The 26051-nt window shown below is 37.8% G+C and overlaps 1 protein-coding gene across 2 annotated transcripts; it reads left to right on the top strand.

Annotated features, from left to right (window-relative positions):
• Nucleotides 1–995: 995 nt before the first annotated feature.
• On the top strand, nt 996–17611 carry LOC129941632 (E3 ubiquitin-protein ligase mind-bomb). 2 transcript variants are annotated; one of them, XM_056050321.1, is made up of 7 exons: nt 996–1564; nt 13295–14272; nt 14336–14443; nt 14501–14644; nt 14706–16034; nt 16106–16678; nt 16751–17611. In XM_056050321.1, the coding sequence occupies exons 1-7, from the start codon at nt 1214–1216 to the stop codon at nt 16889–16891; spliced, it is 3624 nt and encodes a 1207-aa protein (XP_055906296.1). In that variant the 5' UTR covers nt 996–1213; the 3' UTR covers nt 16892–17611. The 2 variants fall into 2 exon arrangements, with proteins under 2 accessions (XP_055906296.1, XP_055906297.1); XM_056050322.1 differs by lacking the exon at nt 996–1564 and adding an exon at nt 8823–9137.
• Nucleotides 17612–26051: the final 8440 nt, after the last annotated feature.

A 26051-nucleotide genomic window follows, 5' to 3' on the forward strand; every position in this document is an offset into this window, starting at 1 on the left:
AAGGTTTACTCATGAAGGATTTGTCAATTCCTCGCAAGAGGCAGTACCGGCGCAAATTAATTGTTTTAAATTAAGGTGGCACAGGCAGGGATTGAACCTAAGACCCCTTGCATGACAGTCCAACGCACTAACCATCATGCCACGGGTACTTATTTTTAATATAGGTCTATGTTAAGTAGGAGGTGAATAAAACGAGTTGAGTCAATTGAAGCAGTCCAAAATGACAATAATTAAAGCGATCCCAACTTCAACCCTTCCGGCAGCAATGAACAATTATTTTATTACGGCCGCATATGTGTGGGGCAGCGTCTAGGTCATTTGCAGTATATAGTCTTTTAAAACAGCCAACTATTCAAAATAAAATATAATTTTCTGTCCACTAAAAAAATTAAATACCTTTATTAAAACGAAGCTATTTAAATTTCTTATTATAGTACAATTGGTGTGCCACCCTGTAGTTCTGTCTGCTTACATAATGTTAACTCAACACCAAACAACTATCTCAGTCTATCTCATACAAAAATTCGAAGAAAGAAACAAATTCTCAGTGATTCTTTCCCTCTTTTATTACATGGATTCAAAATTATCAGCCTTGTTTTTCTGTTCAGCTTTAAGATCTACCTCCCGGTTTGACAAATTTTCGTCATTATTTAAAACATACTTGTGAATCCACCAAACTTTCAAAATATTTACATATCCATCCAGAGTATTGAGAATTTTTTTGATAAAGCGTTCACATTTTTAAATTCGAGACAATCAAACTATTTTCGTTCAAATAATAAAATACAGAAATAACATTCCATTTCCACCTTAATCTAGGCAAATTCCGTTTAATTTAACATATGCCATCGCTGAATAGTAAAACAAAAATAAAAAGAGAAACACAAAATTCCACCAACCGACACGCACTTCGCACCACTTTCACGATTTCAAATGTCAAAAAAATCCTCATACATATACGAACATTTCCCATTGTGTGCGTTGAATTTCAATTAAAAACTATCAAAGTGTGCGTGAGCGACGGGTGAAAGAAGAAAAACTTCCATTTCGCATTTCGGAGATTGAAAAGAAAACGAATTCCTCTAAATAACTCAAGAATTTTATGGTCTTATTACAAAATTCAAGTTAAAAATTTTAAAAACACGTAATATAGTTAAGTAAGATTCAAGAAAAATTGAAATTCTAAAGAAATTTCAAAGGAATTCGTGTTAAAATGGCCTGTGCAGTTTCGGCTGCTACTAAAGAAACTTCAACAGCAACCACAAATGGCAGTGGCAGCAACGTTGTTGGTGGTGGCTCCTCAGTAGGAGCATCATCATCGACATCGACAAACAGCAATAGTGGTAACGGAGGTGGTCAGGGTGGGGGTGGCAATTCGGCAGGAAGTTCAAATGGTGGCGCAACAGCAGCTGGAGCAGGAGGAGGATCCTCGGCGGCGGCAGCTGCCATTGTTGGAGCACCTGCTGGTGGCGCTGCAAATGCAGTCAATCGGCAGACGAGATTCGCCATGGAAGGTGTTGGAGCACGGGTGATACGAGGGCCCGACTGGAAATGGGGCAAACAGGTGAGGCCAGTCAACATTTAAATTCAAACCAAAGAATTTTTCAAGATTTTCTTTGAGAGAAATTATTATTTCCATTAAGATGATGATGATGTGGTCAGGTGTCAGTATATCCGGGTGTCATAGAATATAAATTGAATTGACTTTTTTGTTGACTTATTAATTGAGCCTCGGTAGAGACCCTGATCGATCAGTGTGGGGGCAATTTTTGTTAATTTTTTGTTTTGTATTTTACGCACGTTTGTCGTCCATCGTCCGTTCAGTACAACTAAACCGAACTTGGGGGGTACATGATGAGTCATTACTTATGTAGGTTCATTCTACGGACAGTAACGGCAGAAAAGGTGTTTTGTTCTTTTGCATGTTCGCTCTTGATTGTAGTGCAGCTAAGAACAATATCTGGCTGTGTCGTTGCACTTTGTGTTTATTTTTGTGAGTTTCTTTATACGCAGACAAAAAGAAAACTACAAATAGTTTTTTTCATTAGCAACGCAATATTTAACATTTCTGGCTTTTGTCTTGTCTCCGTTCTGTTGGGTCTGCTCTGCTTCTGTTCTGCATGAGTGAGCTTGTAAAGTTTCTATGACATTGAAAACTAACAAATAACGTGTTTTTGTCTGCTTTTTGTTCTTCTGCAACTAATCTTTTTTGTCATAAGTCTGATCCAAATTTGATGAAGAAAGAATTTGGTTACCTCATACTGATCTTTAGTTCATTCTTGGCCATCATTTTGCTGAAATATTTATTTTTTTAGATACCTACCTACTTAAAAAAATGTCGATAGTCTAAGATACGTAAAGGAAATATCAAATATCAAAGACGTTTTAAAGGATGATAATTAACGCTTGGGTTGCCAAGCTATATCCTATCCCTATTGGAAAGGTGCCTAGTTCCAACAGGTGGGTTTGGGAAGTAAATTTTATATGTACTAAACTTTTACATATTCTATTTTGGAAAAAAATTGAAAGAGTATTTAATAATAATATATTCAAGGGTTGTAGGGTTGTTTAACCAATGGTTGGCATAATTCAGGGTTGGCTGCATTTGAAAAGTCAAGTCGTTGGTAGGTTCACAGAATTGACACCATGTGTTATTTATTCGATTGTTGTACCATGTTCAAATAAGAAAATTTGAATATCGAACATTTCTGCATGTTGAGAATAGCAATTCCAATAAAATTATGCTATCTAGAACTTGTAGTTCGATTGTAGTTAGACATTTTTTGTTTAATTGCATTCAATAAGGGCTTAATGTGGAACTATCTGCGAGTTTATATCAAAGATACTTGTGTATCAAACTTATGTATAAAACCCATCAAAAAAGTAGCAGTTTTATTTGTAAACAATTCTAATTGGTTGAATACAGTAATTTTGGTTTAAATACTACTGTAATGTGATAATCGAGGTTTAAAGGTGAATGTTAACTCATTTAATGAAATCCCACTTTGTGCGGTATCTTTCAAGTTCATACTTTTTTTTATTTAAAATAATTGACTATCTCTTTAAACATTAATTTGGATAAAATAAAGAAGTAAGTCCTTTTCTTCTATTTATTATTTCTATTGAACTGAAATCATTTTGTTCTTATGCAGTGGACTTTGTTGAACATTGCACACCTCAAAGACATGAACTTATTTAAACTATTATAAAGGACTCGAAAATTGCTGGGAATTCGGTGAAAATTCTACAAAAGAAAAGCTATCTGGTTTAAAGACAAAAGAGTAAAACCTCTTAAGCATAACGGCTTTAAAAATACTATTGCATTATTTACTCAGCAGCAGAGAATAACTAGCGACTACAGTGAGATGGGTGGATGTGATCACAACTTGAATGCTCGAAGTCGTATTAAAGCCCAATTTTTTAGAAGTAGTAATGAAGCTAAACGCAGAATGCAGAAGCATTTGGGACTTTTGGACTGACAAGAATAAAGTTCTACTGTATGGAGGGAATCCAAGCAGAGTGTAACACGGCCACAAAATATGATCTTAGACAAACCACAAAAACGATACTCTAAATTTTTTAAATCAAAATATTTTTGTATTCCACTACCAATTATTTTCTCGCATTTGTATTTCTTTGGTATAGATGTAAAATACTCAGCATAGATTTTACTCTATTTTAAGAATTTTTTTTTACAAAATTAAAAGATTTGTCTTAATTTGATCACGAAATATGATGAGTCGCGAAAATAAATGTGTACAACATTTAAAGCTAATTTTTTTGGAAAAGGTTCTAAAACTAACAAAGGCTTTGATCTAGTAACTTAAATCTTGAAACTTTGAAGATCCAAATTTATTAAATTTCTCTCTCAATGTCATAATTATATTCGCCTCGTGAACTACGGTCTTTTCTGGCCACCTTCAAGAATTGCTTACATATATTTTGATTGCAAGCTAACGCCATCCGTCTTGCTGTTCATTATCTTAAAGCACTGATTCACAGGCAAATTCTACAAATACACTGCTTTTACAAAAACAATAATTATTTCAGCTGTGCAAAACATTAGCAACTAGTGGCCATTTCTCTTTTCGTCTCGTCTCATGTTGATAACTGTTAATTTGATTTATTTTGAGGTTGGTAAGTTTATGCGTGTAGCTTTATTTGTTTAGTAAGTTTTTGTAGGGACTTTGATTGATAAAACGGTTTTGTTTAAAATAACTTCTTTTTAAATTGAAAAAAGATTTTGTTTTAAAAATGGCGGGAACCAAATATTCATCGGATGTAAAATCCAGAATTTTGAGTGATTTAAAAAAATAGCATCACAAAAAGAAATTTCAAAGAAATATTCTATTCACAAATCAACTATTTGTAGATTTATAAAAAGTGGAAAAGTGTTATGCCATCATAGAGGAGAAAAGTCGCGAAGCACTACATCAAAAGATGATTGTTAAATAAGAAATTTATTCCGAAGAAACCCCACGGCATCATTCAGGGGAGCAAAAATTGAACTTAGGTAACCAATGGACTCATCAACCATCAGACGCCACGCACTGTAGGCCATTGCGTTTTGCGTGGTTTTCAGATAGCAAAAGAGCCATTTATTTAAAAAAAAAATTGAAACCTCGTTTGGCTTTTGCAAAAACTCATTTCAATTGAAGTCCCCAAAAATGGGAAACGGTCTAGTTTTCTGACGAATCAAAGTTCAATATACACGGATCGGATGGAAAACAACATGTCAGAAGGCCAAGAGGTGAGAGAATAAATCAAAAATACACTAAACGGACGGTCAAACATGGAGATGGTCTTAGGCTGCTTCTCTTGCCAAGGAATCGGGCAAATTCGACAAGTGTAGGGCATAATAGAGTCTGAAGATTATGTAGACATCTTTGTAACACAATGCTGCCTTATACCCATTGGGAAATGGACGTTCCAACACGGCAATGATCCCAAACATAAGCCGAAGTTGGCAACAAAGTGGATAACAGAAAAAAAGATTAAGGTTTTACCATGACCATCTTAATCCCCAGACCCAAACCCAATAGAAAATATGTAGGAAATTGTAAAGAGAAGAATTCGGAACAACATTTTTAAGCACACAAGTGACCTATTCGCTGGAATTCAGAGGCAGTGGAATGACATTCCAAAAATCGTTATTAATAACTTTATAGCTTCGATGCCCACAAAATATACAGCCGTTATAAAAAAATAAAGGGTACGCAATTAAATATTCACATTTCCTTGCCTTAAAGTAAGAAAATAGTTTGAAATTTAGATGTGAGGTCTAAGTTGCAAATGTTTTGCACAGCAATTTTAATAATTATTAAAGTATTTAGTGATTTATATTTTGTTCAAGTGTAAAGTGTTAATTTTTTTTTCTAACAATTATAACGTAATATCAAAAAAGTTTAGAAATCTAAAGAAAGAATTTGCCTCTAAACATTTTTTTTTAATGAAAAATGGAGATCCTAGTTGCAAATGTTTTGCACAGTACTCTATATAAATATGTTTAAAAAAACGATGTTTTGAAGCCTAAGGTAAAACACAACAACGTAATTACCTATAAATTCTATGTATATTCTCAAAATGTATGAGTCTTCATTAATTTTTTAACTTTATAGTTTTAAAAAAACTTTGAATTTAATGATATCATGGTTTTGAAAAATACGTTTTGCAGTTGATTTTTAGTGCCGATATTCAAAAACAAGCTTTTTAACGTTAGTTTTGTACTTTTCCAATATGTTCGAAAAACTTTATATAAAAACCTTAAAAGCTTCGTAGTAACTTTTTAGGTTTAGGCCTTTTTCTACTAAAAACCGTTTTAGCAAATTTGGATCAGGGTATCTTTGAAAAAATTTATGAAATACTATAAATATTTAAATGGAATTTTGAAGATAGAAATTATAGATTTAAAAAACCATATCGTTTTTTATCGGATAAAAAACTAATTCATGTTCTTAAGCATTGTACACTTTATAATTTAATGTTTCAAATATTTAATAAAATGTAAAATTTTTCTTTAGAAGCAGTGAATTTTATTTTTCTCTTACCTGTCTGCAAGGCACCCAGCGGTTTCAAAATATCTAACTTGTTGCTGATTTCGTGTAGCGTTGTTCAAGGATCAATACTTTGCTCTTGTATTTTCTCAATATATGTCAATAAAGTTACAAAAGCATTACGTCACTGTAATGATGAGGATTACGGATGATCTGTAACTACAAAAGAGCACTTCAATTGGATTGGTCGAGCATTGTGTTTAATAAATAAATGAGGACCTATTGTATATTGGTAGATTGTCAGCTAAATGTATTATTAATTTAAACCCCATACAAATGCAGTGCAGTCCAATAATTGAACTTAGTGGCTCCCAAATGAAATATTCTTTAAAAGATTAGACTTCTGTGGCTTTCTAGAAATTGTATCCCATAGAAAAATGCTTGCGAAAACTCTTGTACCAATCCTGAAACAGGTTTTTATTTTTAATATTTCAAGCCTGACTATGTTAGAAAGAGGAATCTTTTTGTTGTGGCGTTCAATATGAAGCCCGATTTATTTTTGGTTTAAGTTTATATCAATAATCATCTAAGATTATTTATAGTATTTCCTTTGATAACCTTCGCAAAAATTTCGGGTCCTCCTTATGGTTCGGAACATTATTCACACGTATCAACTTTTATATCTTTTTAATGCAATCCAGTTCTCGTTATCCAGACGTTCAACACAAATAATAGATTTCCTGAATTCAGATAGATAGTAGCTTGTGAAGTAGGTAGGTATGCAGATATAGTAGTCATAAAAAGCCCTGCTGCGCGATTCAATTAGCGCTGGAGATTGCCATTTTAATGGCATAAACTCGTTAGTCCTATGGGTTGAGAAAGAGTATTTTGTTACGGATGTATATAATGACATAACAGCGATGCCAAAGCCATTTCGTCAAATTTGAAAATGAAATATAGTCTTTGTTTTTCATTTCGGAAAATTCACCTTAGTTGTTAAGGAATGCCCGTCCTAAAGTTGACATTCTAGAACTCGCCAGGGCAGGTCATTTACAGAGAAAGTGAATCAAAGCTACCTTTCCTGTTAGTTTCAGCAACTACGAAAATGACAATTCTGACGGATGCCCAACTTTGCTGCATGATCCCCTATCGGCCAGTGTCAGGTACATATGAGAGTGAACCTGGCTGTATCATGCCTGAGTCTGCATGAAAGATCTATAGAAAGGTTTTTTTTTTATATGATGGCCACAATCTTTCTCATATAATAAATCGTTCCACCCATGGTTTTATTCTGTCAGAAAAATTGAGAACATTTTGCTCTTCACCTTTAAAAGGAATATTTACCCTTTCCATCAATGCCACCATGATCTGGAACCAAATAAGAGTGCTTCGATAGTTCATCCCGACATTGTGGAACCAGTAGTAGACGCTGTTGTTGTAAAATTGATAGTCATCACAGCGGCCTAGCTTATCAGTGCAGATAGCCGTGTTTCAAATTTCGATTCAAATATTTTGCATGTTTCTCTTATTGCTTGTAATTCAGTTTGAAAAACACTATCAAAATCAGGTAGCCGGTAGCCGAAAACACTTAGAAACATGCGAAATTTAGTGACTCCGGAACACAGCCGTTACCACGCCATTACGAAATACGGATAAGACAGGTCTGACAGACTAAACTAGGCTCTACTGAGTTTTAGCTTCCGCCTGTGAATTTATTTGTTTGTTTTATTTCTATCTCTTCTAACTGACATCTACATCATTTAAAGTTTTAAGTTGTCGAAGTTGTTACTTGTTGCAGGGTTAAAGCTCGATTAGAATCTAATTTGTTCCTAAATCGTGTTATTTGAGTAAAAATACGATAATTGAAACCTCAATTATTTGTTTGCGTGATCGTGCTGCCACCTGTTGTATTTTAAAAATCATAATTTACTGATTTTATCACTAACTTCTCATGATAAGCCCATTATTTCATTCAACAGAGCGCGAGTGGCTCCACGAGAAAAACAAATCATTTGACATTGAATTGGTTCTAGGCATTTTAAGAGTAGTATGAAATTAAACAACAACAATGTTGAGTATGCAGAATACTTTCACTTAGTCTTTAATGTTATCGCTCAGTGTATCTTCTACCCAACAGATCTGTCTTAAGTATGGAGAAAGAAGAAACAATCACTGTGAAACTGTGTATGTTGTATCTCAGCTTTAACTTGACTCATCCATGAAGTTCTCCGACTTTCATTAGGGTCTCCATAAATAGTTAAGTTCTGGTGTAGATAAGTCTTGAATATCATTATCAAACCAAGGTCAAACTAATTTGTTCTTAAATCGAATAATATAGTAATAAAATGACTTTCGCAATCAATTTGAAATAATTAACTATTTGTGTCTGCAATAATTAACATAAACCGTACAGAATAAATAATAATGCAAATTACTTAAAATTGAAATAGTCACCGTTTGCGTCTGTCGTTGAGTCGTCGTCGCGGTCGTCTGCGTCGTTGACATGTGATTCATAAAACCATAATAAAATTCTCCATAAAATTGTTGGTAGATATTATTTTGTTTTGTTTTGAGTAATTTCTCTCGTTCTTAAATTGTGTTCTGTGGTGTCCCTTATCAACACCAAGCGTCTACTAGTACTTAGTCTGTCTGCGTTCTAAAATAAGGGAGTTGCATTGCAACAGCTAATCGTCATTTCGCAACGATATATTGTTAAGATGTATTTTTATTGTTTATATTTTGATGTTTTCTTTTTAATTTGTATTTAAATTTAATCTGTGAAAAATATCACTAAATTGAGAGTTGGTTGTTTTGTTTTGTTTTGTATATTTCTTTTCTTTTTTATTTCAAAATGTGTAGTGCTGCAATATTCGCCTCGTTTCCTCGTTTCTGCTCTTCAATCCCCTATGCAATGAATATACGTTTATAGCATTTGAGCAACGATGATAACAGTCGAGCATTTTACTTGTGCTCAGAGTGCTTAGCCATTCTGAAATGCTCAATCGGGAGTTGTTGATACACGCGAGTTACAACTAAACCAAGTACATTAAATCTTTCGACATTAAGTAGCAGTTTAGTTTTTCTTTTTGTGATATTATAAAGTTTATAAAAATTATGATAAACTATTGTTACCGTGTGATGCTAGTAAGTTTTGTTCATATTGTTTAAAAATTAGCCTCCAAAATGATTTGTTAACCCTTTTGTAGTGTTTCGCTAAAGGGATTCCTACGAGAGATATGGGAAGCCGGTGAATCCATGGATATTTATTACATGTATTTTGCTTCGCAACAAAATCAAACTTATTTATTTGTTGTTGTTAAATTTCTTTAGCAAAGTGGCGTGATATTTTAATTTAATTCATGTTAGACAGCTTATTCAAGTTCATTTCAAACGTATCTATACTAATTTGCTTTCGGTGCTCACTCAATGTCAAGTGTGAAAACTTCATTCATTAGCTTAAATGTAATGTAAAGCAGATAAACCTTGAACTAAAAGAGATTTAAATCATTTTAAATTAATTAAAGTCGTCGTAACGAAAGTTCGCTTAGAAAAGTCGGTTCAGAGATTGTTATACTTATTGCAGTTCTTATCTTACAAACGAGATCCACATGCTTCTTAATCTTTCCCGGTTGTTCTAAAAGACTTTTCAGGCGGGTTAGCGTGCACAGCCCACCGAAGTCTACCAGGCTTTATTTTTGTTTTTAAATCAACTTCACGGTATATTTCGTATAACATTGTTATACCTCCTCAAGAAGAAGTATCCATAATAGATTACTTTTATGGCTAGTTAATTTATGGTGATTTTTGTATCTAAAAAGTCTTGATAAACTATAAGATATGTTTTTCGAGCTCTTAGACAAAACATATGAGCAGTGATCTAGCTACGATATTAAAATTGTCCTGAGCTATTTTATTGCGAAGCTAGGAAGGGAAGACATCTTTGGTGGAATAATCGGGAAAACAGCCTGCACGACAACACTTCCGACAACGGATTCAGGCTCAAAGATTTTGCTGCGGGGCGAAACGTCATGGTTGCAGACCCAAGGAAAAACTGGGAGGTGATAGGAGAAGGTACAACGTCGAACGGCTACAATCGCAAGAGATCGCCAAATCCTTTTCCGACCGAGTTACAAGCAACCTCTCTCGAAGTTCTCTGCCGCCAACACAATGTATCGAAAACCAGTGGCAACATTGCCAAGATGCAATCAGAGAAGCCGCCTCTGATGCGCTGGGTTTCAAGCAGCCACCAACAAGGAACCCCTGGTTTGTAAGGAATGTCAGCAGGCAAATGCAGCCAAACAACAGGCACGCAAAACGGCCCTGCATAAAAGGACGAGAGCTACTCATGAGCTCTATGAGCAGAAGAGGCGAGAGGAACGCCGACTTCTCAGAAGGAAAACGAAAGGACATGAGAAGCGTGCGGTCGAAGATGTTGAGAGGTTTAAAAGCTTGAATGAAGTTCTAAAGTTTTATGAACAGGTAAAACGAAATTCACAGGTTCATAAACCTAGAACCGAAGGCTGCAAAGACAAAAGTGGAAACATCATAATGGAACCGCAATCAATACTGAGGATATGGAAGAACCACTTCTGCAGACTGTATAACGGCGACGACGAACTGAATTCCGCTGCCAGGCAGGATGATCCATTCAACATAGACGACGAAAGCCAACAATCCTGTCCTCCCGACTTAGACGAAGTAAAGATTGCCATCTCTAAGCTGAAGTCGAATAAAGCCGCTGAAGCGAATGGCTTGAATACCGAGCTCTTTAAAACAGCTGGAGATAAGTTGGTTAGGAGCATGCACCAACTTATCTGTAAGATATGGTCGGAAGAAAGCATGCCCGATAAATTTAACCTCAGTATTGTTTACCCCATCCTGAAAAAAGGAGACCCTCTGAACTGCACCAACTATAGAGGAATCAGTCTACTTAACATCGCCTATGAAATCTTCTCTGCCGTAATATTTGATCGTCTAAAGCCCATCGTCAACAACTTGATAGGTCCTTATCAGTGTGGTTTTAGATCGATCTCAAGGCCGCATATGACAGCATCATCAGTGACGAGCTGTATAAAGCCATGTCTAGCTTTGACATCCCTGCCAAGCTCGTCCGTTTGTGCAGGATAACTATGAGGAATTGACGCTGCTCCATAAAGGTTGGAAACAACTTAAAAGGACCTTTCGATGTCAAAAAAGGTTTTAGGTGGCGATTTTTTTAACCTCGTGCTTGGAAGAATAGTGCAGACCTCACACGTCAACACTAGAGGCACTATCTTTCAAAAGTCTGTCCAATTACTAGCATTGCTGATGAAATTGACATAATCGAGTATTGAGGCAGAGGCGGCAAAAATTGGTTTAACGGGAAATGAGGGCAAAACAAAGTACATGCTGTCGTCAAGAAAGGACATACAACACCGACGTCTTGGTCAAAACGTCACCATCGACAGACGTAACTTTGAGGTAGTCAAGGACTTCGTCTACCTAGGCTCCGCTGTAAACGCAGAAACAACACCAGCACTGAGATCAAACGCAGAAAAACTCTTGCCAACCGCTGTTTCTTTGGGCTAAGAAAGCAATTGAGTGGTAAAGTCCTCGCTCGAGGGACCAAAGTGTCGCTATGTAAGACCCTTATCATAACCCTCCTGCTATACGGTGCAGAACAATGGAATATGACAAAAACGGAAGAAAGCACCTTGGGTCGGTTCGAGAGAAAAGTTCTTCGTGTAAGAAGGGTAAAAGTCCAACGACTAAGATGGTTGGGTCACGTAGAGCGCATGAAAACCAATGCTCCGGCCCGGAAAGTCTTCCAATCCAAATCCACAGGACAGCGCAGTAGAGGAAGAACGCGGATCAGCTTTGAAGTGTATGAACAGATGGTATGCTGGAATGTTGATCTCTAGACTCCTTTACATTGCCTGGCTAAGGGTACAAATCTGATTCCGGACCTTATTTCACAGAGACTGACTTCTTTTTGCTGTTGAAGTTTTGTTTGGCTATTTTTCTGTGTTCTTTGTACATTTTTCACGTAGTTTACGCACAGCAAAATGAAGTCACGACTTATTCATTCCTTCACTTCTAAGGTTTAGCACGTCAATGTCGTATTTGCTCGTATTTTCATCGCACAAGGACACGGAGAAGCCGATGCATTGCGTCTTTTCTTGGCAATAGGCCGTTATAACAAATACCAACAAGATAATGATACGAACTTATCACGATCAGTCTCCTGCTGCCACGAAGGTCTATCAACACGTAGTCTTTTTGGTTACGAGTGAATCCAATAGAAAATATCCAGGTGACCTTGCGAGAACCTAGTACTCGCATGTTCTTGGATGCTGTCGTTTCTAGGTTCTCATGTAATCTGTTGTAGCCCAATGTACTATTTTAAAACTTTCTCTCTCTCTCTCGACTTTTTCGTTGTAGTCACTAAGATCGATACTGACGATGTACCTTGAGCAGGCATTCAGTGTCCTCTTTACGAGCACGTTTTTTGTCATCTGGGACTCCTCAGTGGGTCCATGAATGTTTGGGAGGTGAATATTCTTAAATTTGCCTCGGATCCCAAGCGAATAGCGTTGGAGCCGATGATGGTAGGTTTTTTTCTTGGGAGTCTAGAAAATTTCCGACCATGTGATAATTTAGATGACAGCTGTAAAATATGCCCCAACAACCTGATCATTTTTAATGCTGTTAAATCTGCCTTAAACGTGGTCAGAAAATCGGCTACGGTTGAGCAACTCGGGCTCTATTGAGCCTTCCTACGTTCCATGAGAAAGTTCTGAAACCATTGTTTATGTTGTCCCATGGTTCCATTTGGTTTCTGAGGCATGCTTTTTGTGTACTAGTACGGCAGGAGTCAAAAGCCCCTAGTCTTAACCTTGGAGGACTAGATCCACCATATTCGTCAGTTTCAAAGAACACAGACGAAGCTATGATGAAACTTCCACCAGTATGTGATGGACACGTTCCGCACTTGCAGTTCCATTCCAGAACAAAATACTAGGCTACTTGTAGTATCGGGTATCTGTGACGGTGAGTTTGATTGTAGGCAAACCACTGAAAGTAAAACAGCTGCCCTTACCTTCATTAGGTTTAAGACCTTTTTTCTGTAGATCAAAATTTAAGGTATCTGAAACTTCTTCTCGTTTACAACCCGCTTGTTCAATTATCGAATTTTCTTTGATCTTACTGACTACCTGATTTTTATGCAATGTACATCCTCATTTAGCTCTTGATTTCTACACCCAATTTTTTTCTATCAGGTTCTATAATTTAAATTTATAAAATTTGCTTTCTTTTTTTAGGATGGAGGTGAAGGTCACGTTGGAACTGTTCGTAATTTCGAATCATCCGAAGAAGTTGTTGTTGTTTGGGATAATGGGACAGCTGCAAACTATCGCTGCGCTGGCGCATACGATCTTCGCATCTTGGACAGTGCTCCGACGGGTATCAAACACGATGGCACAATGTGTGATACCTGCCGCCAGCAGCCAATATTTGGAATTCGCTGGAAATGTGCCGAATGCAATAACTACGATCTATGTTCGATTTGCTATCACGGCGACAAACATCACTTGAGACATCGTTTCTATAGAATTGCCACACCCGGAGGCGATCGAATTATGCTGGAGCCGAGAAGGAAGTGCAAAAAAGTAGCCATGCGAGGGATATTCCCTGGGGCAAGGGTGGTTCGCGGTGTGGATTGGCAATGGGAGGATCAGGATGGTGGGGTTGGACGTCGTGGAAAAGTGAATGAAATTCAAGATTGGTCATCGGCGTCACCACGATCGGCAGCTTACGTTGTATGGGACAATGGGGCTAAGAATCTTTATAGGGTTGGTTTTGAGGGTATGGCTGATTTGAAGGTTGTCAATGATGCCAAGGGCACGACTGTCTACCGCGACCATTTGCCTTTGTTGGGAGAAAATGGTCCTGGAAAAGGGCCGCACGGTTTTCAAATTGGTGACAAAGTCACTGTCGATTTGGAACTGGAAATTGTGCAATCGCTGCAACATGGTCACGGTGGTTGGACCGATGGAATGTTTGAGTGTCTGAATAATGCCGGATTGGTGGTTGGAATTGATGAGGATCATGATATTGTCGTGGCCTACAATAGTGGCAATCGATGGACTTTCAATCCGGCGGTTTTGACAAAGGTTTCCTCTCCAACTACGAGCGTTCCCGAGTTCGCCGTTGGGGATATTGTTAAAATTTGTTCGGACGTAGAGAATATCAAATTATTGCAAAGGGGACATGGAGAGTGGGCTGATGCAATGCAATTGGTAAGTTCTTGAAGTAAAACTTAAAAAAAAAGTAAAAACAAAATAACCAATCACTTCATATAGACTCTTGGAAAAGTTGGACGGGTACAACAGGTCTATCATGATAACGATCTGAAAGTAGAAGTTGGAAATACATCTTGGACTTACAATCCTCTGGCTGTGACCAAAGTTGTATGTTTTAGTTTCTCAATGGCGAATGTTTTTGTTGATGATGGTTTTTATTTGTAGGCCTCATCAACAGCTGATGGAAACTGTGTTCCAGTCACTTCCAATGGAGAGCGTCTATCTGCAATTTTGAAGAAACTCTTTGAACCAAATGTCTCAGGTGATGCTACCGAAGAGTTTGTGAAAGCCGCTGCCAATGGTTATGCGGTGAGTTTTAACGAGTTCCTATGCGTTTCTTCAATATAACTTTAATCAAATATTATTTCAGGCACGATGTGAAGAATACCTGACAGGAGCATCGCCAGCAACTTCCGCCAGTGCATTGGCCGATGTCAATGGGGTTTTTGCCGGACATACAGCTCTACAGGCAGCTAGCCAAAATGGTCACATTGAGGTGATTCAAGTTCTGCTTCGCCACAGCGTTGATGTGGAGATCGAAGACAAGGATGGCGATCGCGCAGTTCATCATGCGGCATTTGGCGATGAGCCTGCCGTCATAGAGATCCTTTCTAAGGCCGGAGCAGATTTAAATGCTAGAAACAAAAGACGTCAGACAGCACTTCATATTGCCGTCAACAAGGGTCACTTGAATGTGGTCAAGACTTTGCTTTCGCTTGGCTGCCATCCAAGTTTGCAAGATTCTGAGGGTGACACACCTCTGCACGATGCAATATCCAAGGAACACGATGAAATGCTCTCCCTATTGCTTGACTTTGGAGCCGACATCACTCTCACCAACAACAACGGATTCAATGCACTCCATCATGCTGCACTCAAGGGCAATCCTAGTGCCATGAAGATCCTTCTAACTAAGACCAGTCGGCCATGGATTGTGGAGGAGAAGAAGGACGATGGGTACACTGCTCTCCATCTGGCCGCACTTAATAATCATGTGGAGATAGCTGAGCTACTCGTGCACATGGGCAAGGCCAATATGGACCGACAGAATGTAAACCTTCAAACTGCTCTGCATTTAGCCGTGGAGCGGCAACACGTCCAAATTGTAAAGCTCCTCGTCCAAGAGGGTGCAAATCTGAACATTCCTGATAAAGATGGTGACACCCCGCTTCACGAAGCATTGCGTCACCACACTTTGTCTCAGTTGAAACAACTCCAAGACGTGGAAGGTTTCGGCAAGCTTTTGATGGGTTTGCGCAATGCCAACGATAAGAAAGCCTCAGCATCGATTGCCTGTTTCCTTGCGGCCAACGGGGCAGATCTTACAATGAAGAATAGGAAACTTCAAACGCCTTTAGATCTCTGTCCAGATCCAAATCTCTGCAAGACTCTGCTGAAGTGTTACAATGAAAGAAAGACCGATGACGCTGAACTGCCGGGTAATGTCGCCGGGACGAGCAGCAATGCCAGAGCCAGGGCTGTCCAAGCACCAGTGGTCGCCGGAGCACCTGTTGTCGGAGCTGGTGTGGCTTGCAGTGTTCCACCAATGATGAATTTCTCCCATGCCAGTGGACTGCATGGAATGAACTCTGACATGGCTCTGACTATTAACGAAAACCCTGTTCCGGAGATGGTGAGGTCTAATGCTTTTGACGAATGCATGGTGTGTTCGGATTTAAAGAGAGATACTGTATTTAAGGTGAGCTAAAAGAAGATCCAAAAAGATTAATTGTTGTTTATATGAAATGTTTTGTGTCCTCATATTTTCAGCCTTGTGGACACGTTTGTTGCTGCGATACTTGTGCTCCGCGTGTTAAAAAATGTCTCGTTTGTCGCGAGGCTGTGTCTTCCCGTGAGAAAGTCGACGAGTGCCTGGTGTGCTCGGATCGTCGTGCTTCCGTATTCTTTAAGCCATGCGGTCATATGGTCGCGTGTGAACACTGCTCCAGTCTAATGAAGAAATGTGTCCTCTGTCGCACCTCAATTGACGAAATGATTCCATTCTCACTTTGCTGTGGCGGCGGCGGTAGCGGCAGCGGCAGTGGTAAAATGGAGAAGATGAATAAAGAGGATTATTCCATCAAAACCTCTTACAAGGGTGATGTTCTCCTGCACCAAGTGATAGTGCCTCCAGAGGAGAACAAGCCAAAGGAAAATAATCCCGTGATTGTGGGAGTTAATAAGTCTGGTCATGAAATTGCCATGAACAACACGGTCCAAGCAGTGAGCACCCCAATTGCCAACAACCAGATTAGCAATAATGTCAGCTCGCCAAACATCAACAATTTCCAAATGGATGACGTACAAAAGCTTAAACAACAATTACAGGATATCAAAGAGCAGGTAATGATTTTATTTGGGTGCTTATTGAAAAGAAGACTGAATTTATCCTTTGCTTTTCTATCTCTTTCCCAGACAATGTGTCCAGTTTGCTTCGACCGAATCAAGAACATGGTGTTCCTGTGCGGCCATGGAACGTGTCAGATGTGTGGTGACCAGATCGATGGATGCCCCATCTGCCGAAAGACTGTTGAGAAGCGTATTTTGCTATTCTAAAAAAATAAAACATAATTGCGATGCTTTCTGCTTTTATGGAATTAATATTCACGCATTATGCCGCTGATTTTGAAACTTTGTTCATCCTCTAAAAGACAGCTGTTCTTAAGTATAATATTTAACAAAACAAAAATAACAAACATTTACATATTTATCTCATTTTATTATCCTCGATGAAGCACAACTTGCATTTGTCTCGATTCTAAATTAATTTAATTTGTAATCAAATTGAATTATGAATATCATGAAATTGCAGCTTAATCTGAGAAAGTTAAGTGTCATGTTCAGGCCAAATATTTTGTCTTCGAAATTGTATTTTTGGACTAAAATTTAAAAACATTACATGCATAATTATATTTTATATTGATTGATCATTTTCTTTATTAAGTATTCTATAATTGATTTTTAAATATATTTGTATCCAGTTTTTTTCTTTTTTCATTTTTTAATGTTTAATATAACTTTATTATTATAAAACAAAAATTATCCTATTTATATGGAATATACAAAATTATACAAACAATAAATTATTGTTTTTTGTTTAGTTTTTTTTTTTTGAAATATTTTATTTGATGAAAAAGAAACTACATTTCAATTTTTAAGAAATACATTGATTCTACATTAATTGTTTATATTTGATTTTTTGTTTTGTTTAAATAAAATAAGCGAATGGAATTTAATAAACAAACATGAGAAATATAATTCTTTTTCGAAGGATGAGTGTATTTTTGTATTCATTTATATGTAGGTAACTAAATTTAAGTAAGTGCACTATAGCTATGCTGTTTCGATACAAAAATGAATTTCTTATCTTTAAGTAACCATTCTGTATAATCGTATAGTTGAAGAAAGACAAAAAACGCTTCAACATCCAAAGAAGAGGCTGTGAGTCGGTAAACGAATATGTAAAGCTAAAAGGACTTTCGTTAGAATACAGAAGATATTTTATAATCCAAGAAAATTCAAGGTGGCAGCATGTTGAAGTACAGGTGGAATATGTGTTCAGCTTATTCCATACGGTAAGTCGAGTAACCTCAAAACAGTCATGAAAGCTACTTTTGATAGACATACATTAGGTCAGGAAACTCCAATCAATCGAAAAATTTTAAAATTGTTTTTATTTCTTACTTTTCGGTGAGATAAATCATGAGATCACAAGTGGATTTAATGTTACAAAAGTTGCACTGCTGAGGGAGGATAAATTTCGTTTTTTTAAGAATAGACTTTTTGGATTTTTGACCAGTATTTCCAATTCACTGAATAGACAAAAGAGGTCTTAACCCAATGGTCTTTACTAGGCCAAAAAATTGCAATACAAAGAAAACTGCAGCAAGTTGAATTCTATTTTTAACCTATCTAAATTTAATATTAAGAAAAAAATACGAAAACCAGATATGGTATTAAGCACAAAAAGGAATCTGGAAGAAGAGCTACAACTTTGACAATCTATTGAGCTCATATTAATTTTTTGTTATGTATGTAACTTACTTACTTACTTAAGGTGGCGCTACAGTCCGGGGCGGACCTGGGCCTCAACCAACAAGCGTCTCCAGCCAGCTCGGTCCCTAGCTAGCTGTCTCCAGTTTCGCACGCCAAGTTGGTTGAGGTCCTCTCCCACCTGGGTGCGCCACCTGAGTCGCGGTCTTCCTCTACTGCGCCGTCCCTCGGGATTGGATACGAAGACCTTCCGGGCTGGAGCGTTGATGTCCATCCGCTCTACATGACCTAGCCATCTAAGCCGTTGGACTTTGATTCTGCTAACTAGGTCAGTGTCGCTGTACAGCCCGTACAGCTCGTCGTTATATCTTCTCCTCCATTCTCCATCTATGCGTATGGGACCAAAAATCGCCCGAAGAATTTTTCTCTCGAAGCATCCTAAGACGCTCTCATCTTTCTTTGACAGGGTCCAGGCCTCAGCGCCATAAATGAGAACCGGGATGATGAGTGTCTTATAGATGGTGATTTTACATGCTCGAGAGAGGACTTTACTTCTCAATTGCCTTCTAAGTCCAAAGAAGCAGCGATTTGCAAGAGTTATTCTTCGTTTGATTTCAGCGCTGGTGTCGTTGTCTGCATTAATAGCGGTGCCTAGGTAGACAAAGTCCTTAACTACCTCAAAGTTATAGCTGTTCATGGTGACGTTTTGTCCAAGACGTCGTCGTTCAGTGTCCTTTTTTGATGACAGCATATACTTGGTCTTGCCCTCATTGACCACTAAACCCATCTTCTTCGCTTCCGTCGCAATGCTCAAAAACGCTCCACTGACATCACGCTTTGATCTTCCAATTATGTCAATATCATCTGCGTATCCGAGTAATTGGATGGATCTTTGGAAGATTGTGCCTCTAGTGTTGACGGTTGAGTTTTGCACAATTCTTTCCAGAACGATGTTGAAGAAGTCGCATGACAGTGCATCGCCTTGTTTAAAACCTTTTTTGACATCAAATGCATCGGTAAGATCTTTTCCGACCTTGATAGAGCAGCGTGCATTCTCCATCGTCATTCTGCACAAACGGATAAGTTTGACAGGGATGCCAAAACTAGACATTGCTCGGTAGAGCTCTTCCCTATAGATGCTGTCATACGCGGCTTTGAAATCGATAAAGAGATGGTGGGTATCGATTTGAAGCTCCTGGGTTTTTTCCAAGATCTGCCGTAGTGTGAATATTTGGTCGATAGTGGACTTTCCTGGTCTGAAGCCACACTGATAAGGACCAATCAGGTTGTTGACGAATGGCTTCAGACGTTCACATAATACGGCAGAGAAGATCTTATACGCAATGTTAAGGAGACTGATGCCTCTGTAGTTGGCGCAGTTTAGAGGGTCTCCTTTCTTATGTATCAGGCACACTATGCTGAGATTCCACTCATCGGGCATGCTTTCTTCCGACCAAATTTTGCAGATGAGTTGGTGCATGCTCCCTACCAAGTCATAGCCTGCTGCTTTGAATAGTTCGGCGGTGATGCCGTCAGCTCCAGCAGCTTTGTTTGACTTAAGTTTAGACATAGCTATCTTCACTTCGTCAAGGTCGGGTGGGCGGAATTGTTGATCTGCGTCGTCGAGGTTGAGTGGTTCTATCTCCCTTACAGCGGAATTCGGTTCGTCATCGCCGTTAAATAATTTGGAGAAGTGATCTTTCCATATTCTCAGCATCGACTGTGGTTCTACTACGATGTTCCCTTGATCGTCTTTACAGGCTTCGGTTCGTGGCTGGTACCCTTGGGAGGTTTTTTTTACCTTTTGGTAAAATTTACGAACCTGATCATTCCTGTTGTGACATCCCTCTATCTCCTCGATCGCACGCTTCTCATGCTCTCTTTTTTTCCGTCTAAGAAGCCGGTGTTCCTCTCTCCTCTTCTGCTCGTAGAGCTCGCGAGCAGCTCTCGTCCTTTTGTGCAGCGCCGTTTTGTATGCCTCTTGTTTCGCTGCGTGAGCTTGCCGGCATTCGTCGTCAAACCAGGGGTTTCGCTGTGGTGGCCGTGTGAAACCTAGCACTTCAGAGGCGGCATCTCTGATGGCTGCAAGGCAATGTTGCCACTGGTTTTCAATGCTTAATGCACGAAGCATAGGACTCCTTAGGAGGTTATTAGAGACTCGATCGGAAAAGGACATGGCAGTCTCTTGCGATTGTAGCCGTCTAACGTCGAATCTTCTCACAGTACTTCCTTGTTTTGGCTTGGATCGGGATATCCGTAGCCGTACCTTGGCTACAACGAGGTAGTGGTCCGAGTCAATGTTGGCCTCTCGGAATGTTCGGATATCCTGGATACTGGAGAAGTGTCGTGCGTCGATCGCAATGTGGTCAATCTGGTTGACGGTTGATTGATCAGGAGATTTCCATGTCCCCTTGTGGATATTAAGATGCGTGAACTGTGTACTAGCTACCAGAACGTCTCGCCCCGCAGCGAAATCGACCAGCCTGAATTCATTGTCGGAGGTAGTGTCGTGCAGGCTGTATCTCCCGATTATGCCACCAAAGATGTCTTCTCTTCCTAGCTTGGCATTAAAATCTCCTAAGACAATTTTAATGTCATAGCCAGGGCACTGCTCATATGTCCTGTCCAAGAGCTCGAAGAACATATCTTTGGTGTCTTCATCTTTCTCCTCTGTTGGGGCATGCGCGCATATTAGGCTTATGTTGGCGAATTTAGCCTTGATGCGGATTGTCGTGATGCGCTCGCTCACACTGTTGAAACTCAAGACTTTTTGCCTGAGCCTAGTTCCAACAACAAATCCAGACCCAAATAGACGCTGTCTTTGTTCTCGGTAGCAGTCGCCGTAGTAGATATCGCAGTCTTTTAGTTTGCGTTTACCCGGTCCATCCCATCGCACTTCTTGGATGGCTGTAATATCTGCCTTGCAGCAGTTTAGGGCTTCCGCTAATTGTTCGGCTGCACGTGGTCTGTTAAGGGACCTAACATTCCACGTACATATCCGAAGTTCGTTGTCCTTATTTCGTTTGCGTGGGTTGTCAACAGTGAATCCGTCCGTATCCGAGGCTTGTTGTTGCTTCGAAACTATGATGTTTTTACGTGGCCAGGAAGTCACCCCGACGGCACAACCCCCAACCTGGAGGGTCAGATCCTTAGTATAACTCCAAGGAAGGGGAGCCGGATGAACCGCTCCTTATAGGCCTGGGCTCCGAATATGTCGAAGAAGCCCTATAAGGTGTTCACTAAGTAGTTCGACCTTACTGGAACTGTAGACGCCACCGTTGATTCTATCTCGAGAATTCGTCCGCTGCCGCCTGGATAAGGAGAGGAGCCTTAGTGGAAACAGCTCTCCCCCCCTCTCTCGTTTGCTGCCCCAACAACTTTCCACTGGGGTTGGAACCCAATCTCCAGTTGAGGTACTAGGCACCCGATGTTCACCGCGGGGAGGTCAGAGTAGGAGTTAGACAGAGGTGAGTTTTGAGAAAAACCTGTGGACGCTTGTGTCCTCTTGAATGCACATGTCTACCATTTGAACATCGTTATGTATGTAAACCGACTTTATATAATAATTCCTAGGAAATGTATAAAATGCCAAAAATCGCCAGGAAATGTGGGAATACATTTTTTCCATACACATTGCCTAGGAATTCTATACATCTCCTAAGCAGCAATAGGAATTGTATATAAATCTTAGGTTTTATACTTCTCCGCTTTTATCATGGAAAACATCAAGGCTTTTCACGCTGGCATCAAGCAAACTCCTTATGAAGGAAAATAATTGACAGATTTTTGAAGAAGATCCCAAGGCACCAACGGCTAAATTTAATGTTAATATGATAAAACCAATCCCAGTCTTTAATAATTTAGATCAGTTTCAGTCCAGTATAGTACCTTTAGCTAGTGCATATGATAAGGAATGCATTGTCTGTTAAAAAGAATCGACCGATGATCATACTTGTAGACAATGTGGATGTGCACTCCACGCAATTTATTCACCAGCACAAGAGACAACGAAAGGACAGGGTTCCAAACTGCTTTGTCTATTGTGTTCAAAAAATTTAGTAGTGCAATAAAATCGTCATTCTGCTAAACAAAATCTACAAAAACAGACAGGAAAATTGTTAGGAACAAGTGATAAGAAGTTTCCTTCTGTGTCCAAAGGAACTTCTGTAAGGGTTTCGACCGAGGACGTGGTGACGCCCGAAGCTTTATCAAATTGGAACAAGGAATGGAATCATAAAACAATTGTAATCTAGATCTGAATTCAGCGTGTGCCCAAGAGGTATTCTGGATACCAAAGAAGTACCCAGTACCGAAATTTCACAACGCACAGCTGAGAATATCCAATCAACTGGGATTGGACAAGGATTAAAAAAAATGTCTTTGCAAGAAGGGTTGTAGCTCATCAAAATGCTTGTGCTTCAAAAATAAAATATTATGTTATTCTAAGTGTCACTCCAGATTACCAGGTAAGAATAAATAAAAAATAAGTTCTTTCATTTAAAAATAAAGTAATACAAAATTAAGAAACAATCAATATTTATTTCATTTTTAGTTTCCAGATTTTTGATATAAGTATTAAGTACATAATATTAATTTAACACATTTCCTAGCGTGCGTTGTAAAGCAGTTGTATACAATTCCTAGGAAATATGTGCTTAAATAATCTTTTGTAAATCATTCTATAAATTTCCTAAATAGGCTCGACACGGTAAACATTTCCTAGGAATTGTATTTATTCCTAGGTTTCATTCATTTTCGGTAACACATATATGTACTATATAAGAAGGATATAATTAAAAAGGAGATTGGGAAATATTGAGCCTAGTAAAGTAATCCATATTTAGTGCGGCTAAAGAAAGACTCCCTGTACTTAACAATACGTCCTGAATTGGACTCAAGAGTTAACTGATGATCATTCGTAGAAGTAAGGTTATTATCGTTAAATTGTTTGAATAGGAGAAATGCAACTGGCTATTTCACTTGAGCATTGTTTATAAAGATAACGATAAAACAACGATAGGCCTGAGTCCTTGTGGCAATATTCAAGTTAAGCAAATGTCTCGTTAGAAGAGAACGATCTCTTATAAGTCTTAGAGCACTCTTTTCAATTCTATTCTATAAAGACACAATTCCTTTAGTGGGGCACTATCCCAAAATTCGAATCGAAGTGTGAAACGATTCTTTTTGAAGAAATGAAATTGACGATGTCAGAAGAACATCCACCAAATAAATGGTGTAATCCTAGGAAAAGAAAACCGAAGAATGGTAAACTCAAAAATCATAAAACTAGTTTCAATTGGGATAGAGAAAAAATTGAAAAACCACAACTGAATCAAAGGACTTACTCACCTTAGTCACCTGTGTCTTGTTTGCTAATTCATAAATACTAAGTGACTTCTTAAAAACTGTACTAAAGCAGATCTGCCTGCGTCTTACAGAAGAAATGTGTTGGTTATTAAAAAAAATATGCGCAGATTTTTTACGTTTTTGAAAACATTCAATATTGTATAAACCTTTCATCAAATTATTCAACTATAGCTCCAAAAACTTAATTCTTCATACAAACAGAAATATTTGTATAAACAGGGTATAATGTGTTGACTATAGTTCACTTAATTTATGAGTCACATTCAATTTGACTAATTATAAAGATTAAACGTTTTAAGTAGTTGGTGAATCATGAATATGTTTTGGTTATCTTATCAATGTCTGGAATGCAAAACATTTGTTTTGTCGTTTAAACTGAAACAAAATTATTAAGTATTCATGTGATGATACATACACATAGCATTTCTATAATATTATAAGGTATTTGATTTATGCTACAAACAAAATTTCGGTTAGGGTATTCACTACTTAAAGACGTTTTGGCATTGCATTGCTCAAAGAAATTACGTATACGCCACAGTGAATATTTTTAACAAATTATACATACGAGTATGTAAATGAAAGTTCAACATTATCAGTTGAATTTGTTGCTAAAAATTAAAAGGAGAAGAGCACTCTGAGAACTGTCTGCACTATAAACTTAGTGCCCAAAACAATCATAAAATTACTGCTTGGCAAAATGTTTCTTCTGACAAACAAATTGCAGTTTTCCGATGGGTTTTTATATCCTTAATTCACTTTATTACTTCAGGTTCTTAAAATATTTGAACTTGTTACAGGTCCCATCGGAGGAATGTTTTGTTACGAACGGCAAAACACAGAATTCGAAAATTAATGAAATTCTTTTTATGAACTCCAAATTGAATGATTTCTAAATTAATTTTTGTTTTAATTTTTACATTCGTAGTGCAAATATTCTCCAATCAGGTCTATGATAAGAACAATTACTTTTTAAAATTAGTAAAACAAAAAACAGGATCAATAGAGTGTTCAAATTTCTCATCGCTTTATTTTTGTTTTATCTTTGATCAGTATTTCCGATTCACTTAATACGACATTAGAACTGAAAACGGCTCCAAAAGAAGTCTTTACTCAATGGTTTTTACAGATTTAAGAAAACTGCAGCAAGTTAAATTCTATTTTTAATATATCTAAATTTAAGAGACTGTAAATTCATGAAGTAATGCATTTATTTTTGCAAACAAATTAGTTATGGGTTTTTAAATCTATCACCCCTATATTTTAGATCAGTTCAAAAATTGAATTTTGGAAAACTCATCATAGGATGTAAAATTTCACCTGTCTTAAATCTTAAGGAATCACTGGAGCATTAATGCTTAAACGGATCCTAAAGGTTTTCTAATGGCTGCGTTCAAACGCGTGTTAGATAGGGTATCTTGGATAGGTGGATTTTAAGATACCTTGTTAAACGAATTGGATAGGTATATTGAGATAGCTGTCAAGAAATAAAAATAACTTTCAGCTGTTCACAAAAAGCAGAGAAACATTTAAGTTTATTCATATTTTTTTATTTTATTTTTAATTGTTTCTCATCAAAAATTGACTCGTGTTCTTCAAGAACTTTTGCAATTTCTTGAAAAATTGTACTTCGCTGGGTTTTTGGGTCTCGGAGCTGGTCCTTTCTCTTTCTGCATTCCTCCATTAAAAGCAGAATGGATTTATGTTCCCAACCGTCAAGAAAGGAAATAGAGTGGTTCTTCTTTGGGGAATTGAAATAAAAATATACCTTTCCTTTTAGCGACTTTATTTGCTTGTTGCTCTGGAACATTGAGGTTCTTCAACTTCAGAATGATAGACACTAGACTGGAGGTAAGATCTAGAAAACTGGTCATCTACAAAACGAGAACAAAATAAGTCAATCTTGAAGTTAAAAAAATTATCATCATTAGGTATCTTCTAAAATTCGGAGGCAAATAGCTTCTTCATCGTCTATTATGTACAGAACATCCTCAAATACAACTTTAACTTACATTTTTTATCTCTTTGTTTACAACAACAAATACAAATACAAAAAGCTGAAATCAATTTTCAACTTTCTTTAAATTCAACCATGTATTGAATCAGTGGTTCTGTCAGATACCTACATACAAAAGCTAAAATCAATTTTCAAGTTTCTTGAAATTCAACCATGTGTTGAATCAGCAGTTCTGTCAGATACCTACATACCCTAGAAATTCTTGGGTATATTTGGATTCCTTTTTTGACATCTCAACTGTTATTTTGAACGTAAAACACTAATAAAAAGGTATCCGGATACCCTATCTGTCTGAGATTGAACGCAGCCAATAGGCACTCGTTGATTTTGCAACTCGTG

The sequence above is a fragment of the Eupeodes corollae genome, chromosome 1 (assembly GCF_945859685.1).
Source record: "Eupeodes corollae chromosome 1, idEupCoro1.1, whole genome shotgun sequence".
Classification (NCBI taxonomy): Eukaryota; Metazoa; Arthropoda; class Insecta; order Diptera; family Syrphidae; genus Eupeodes; species Eupeodes corollae.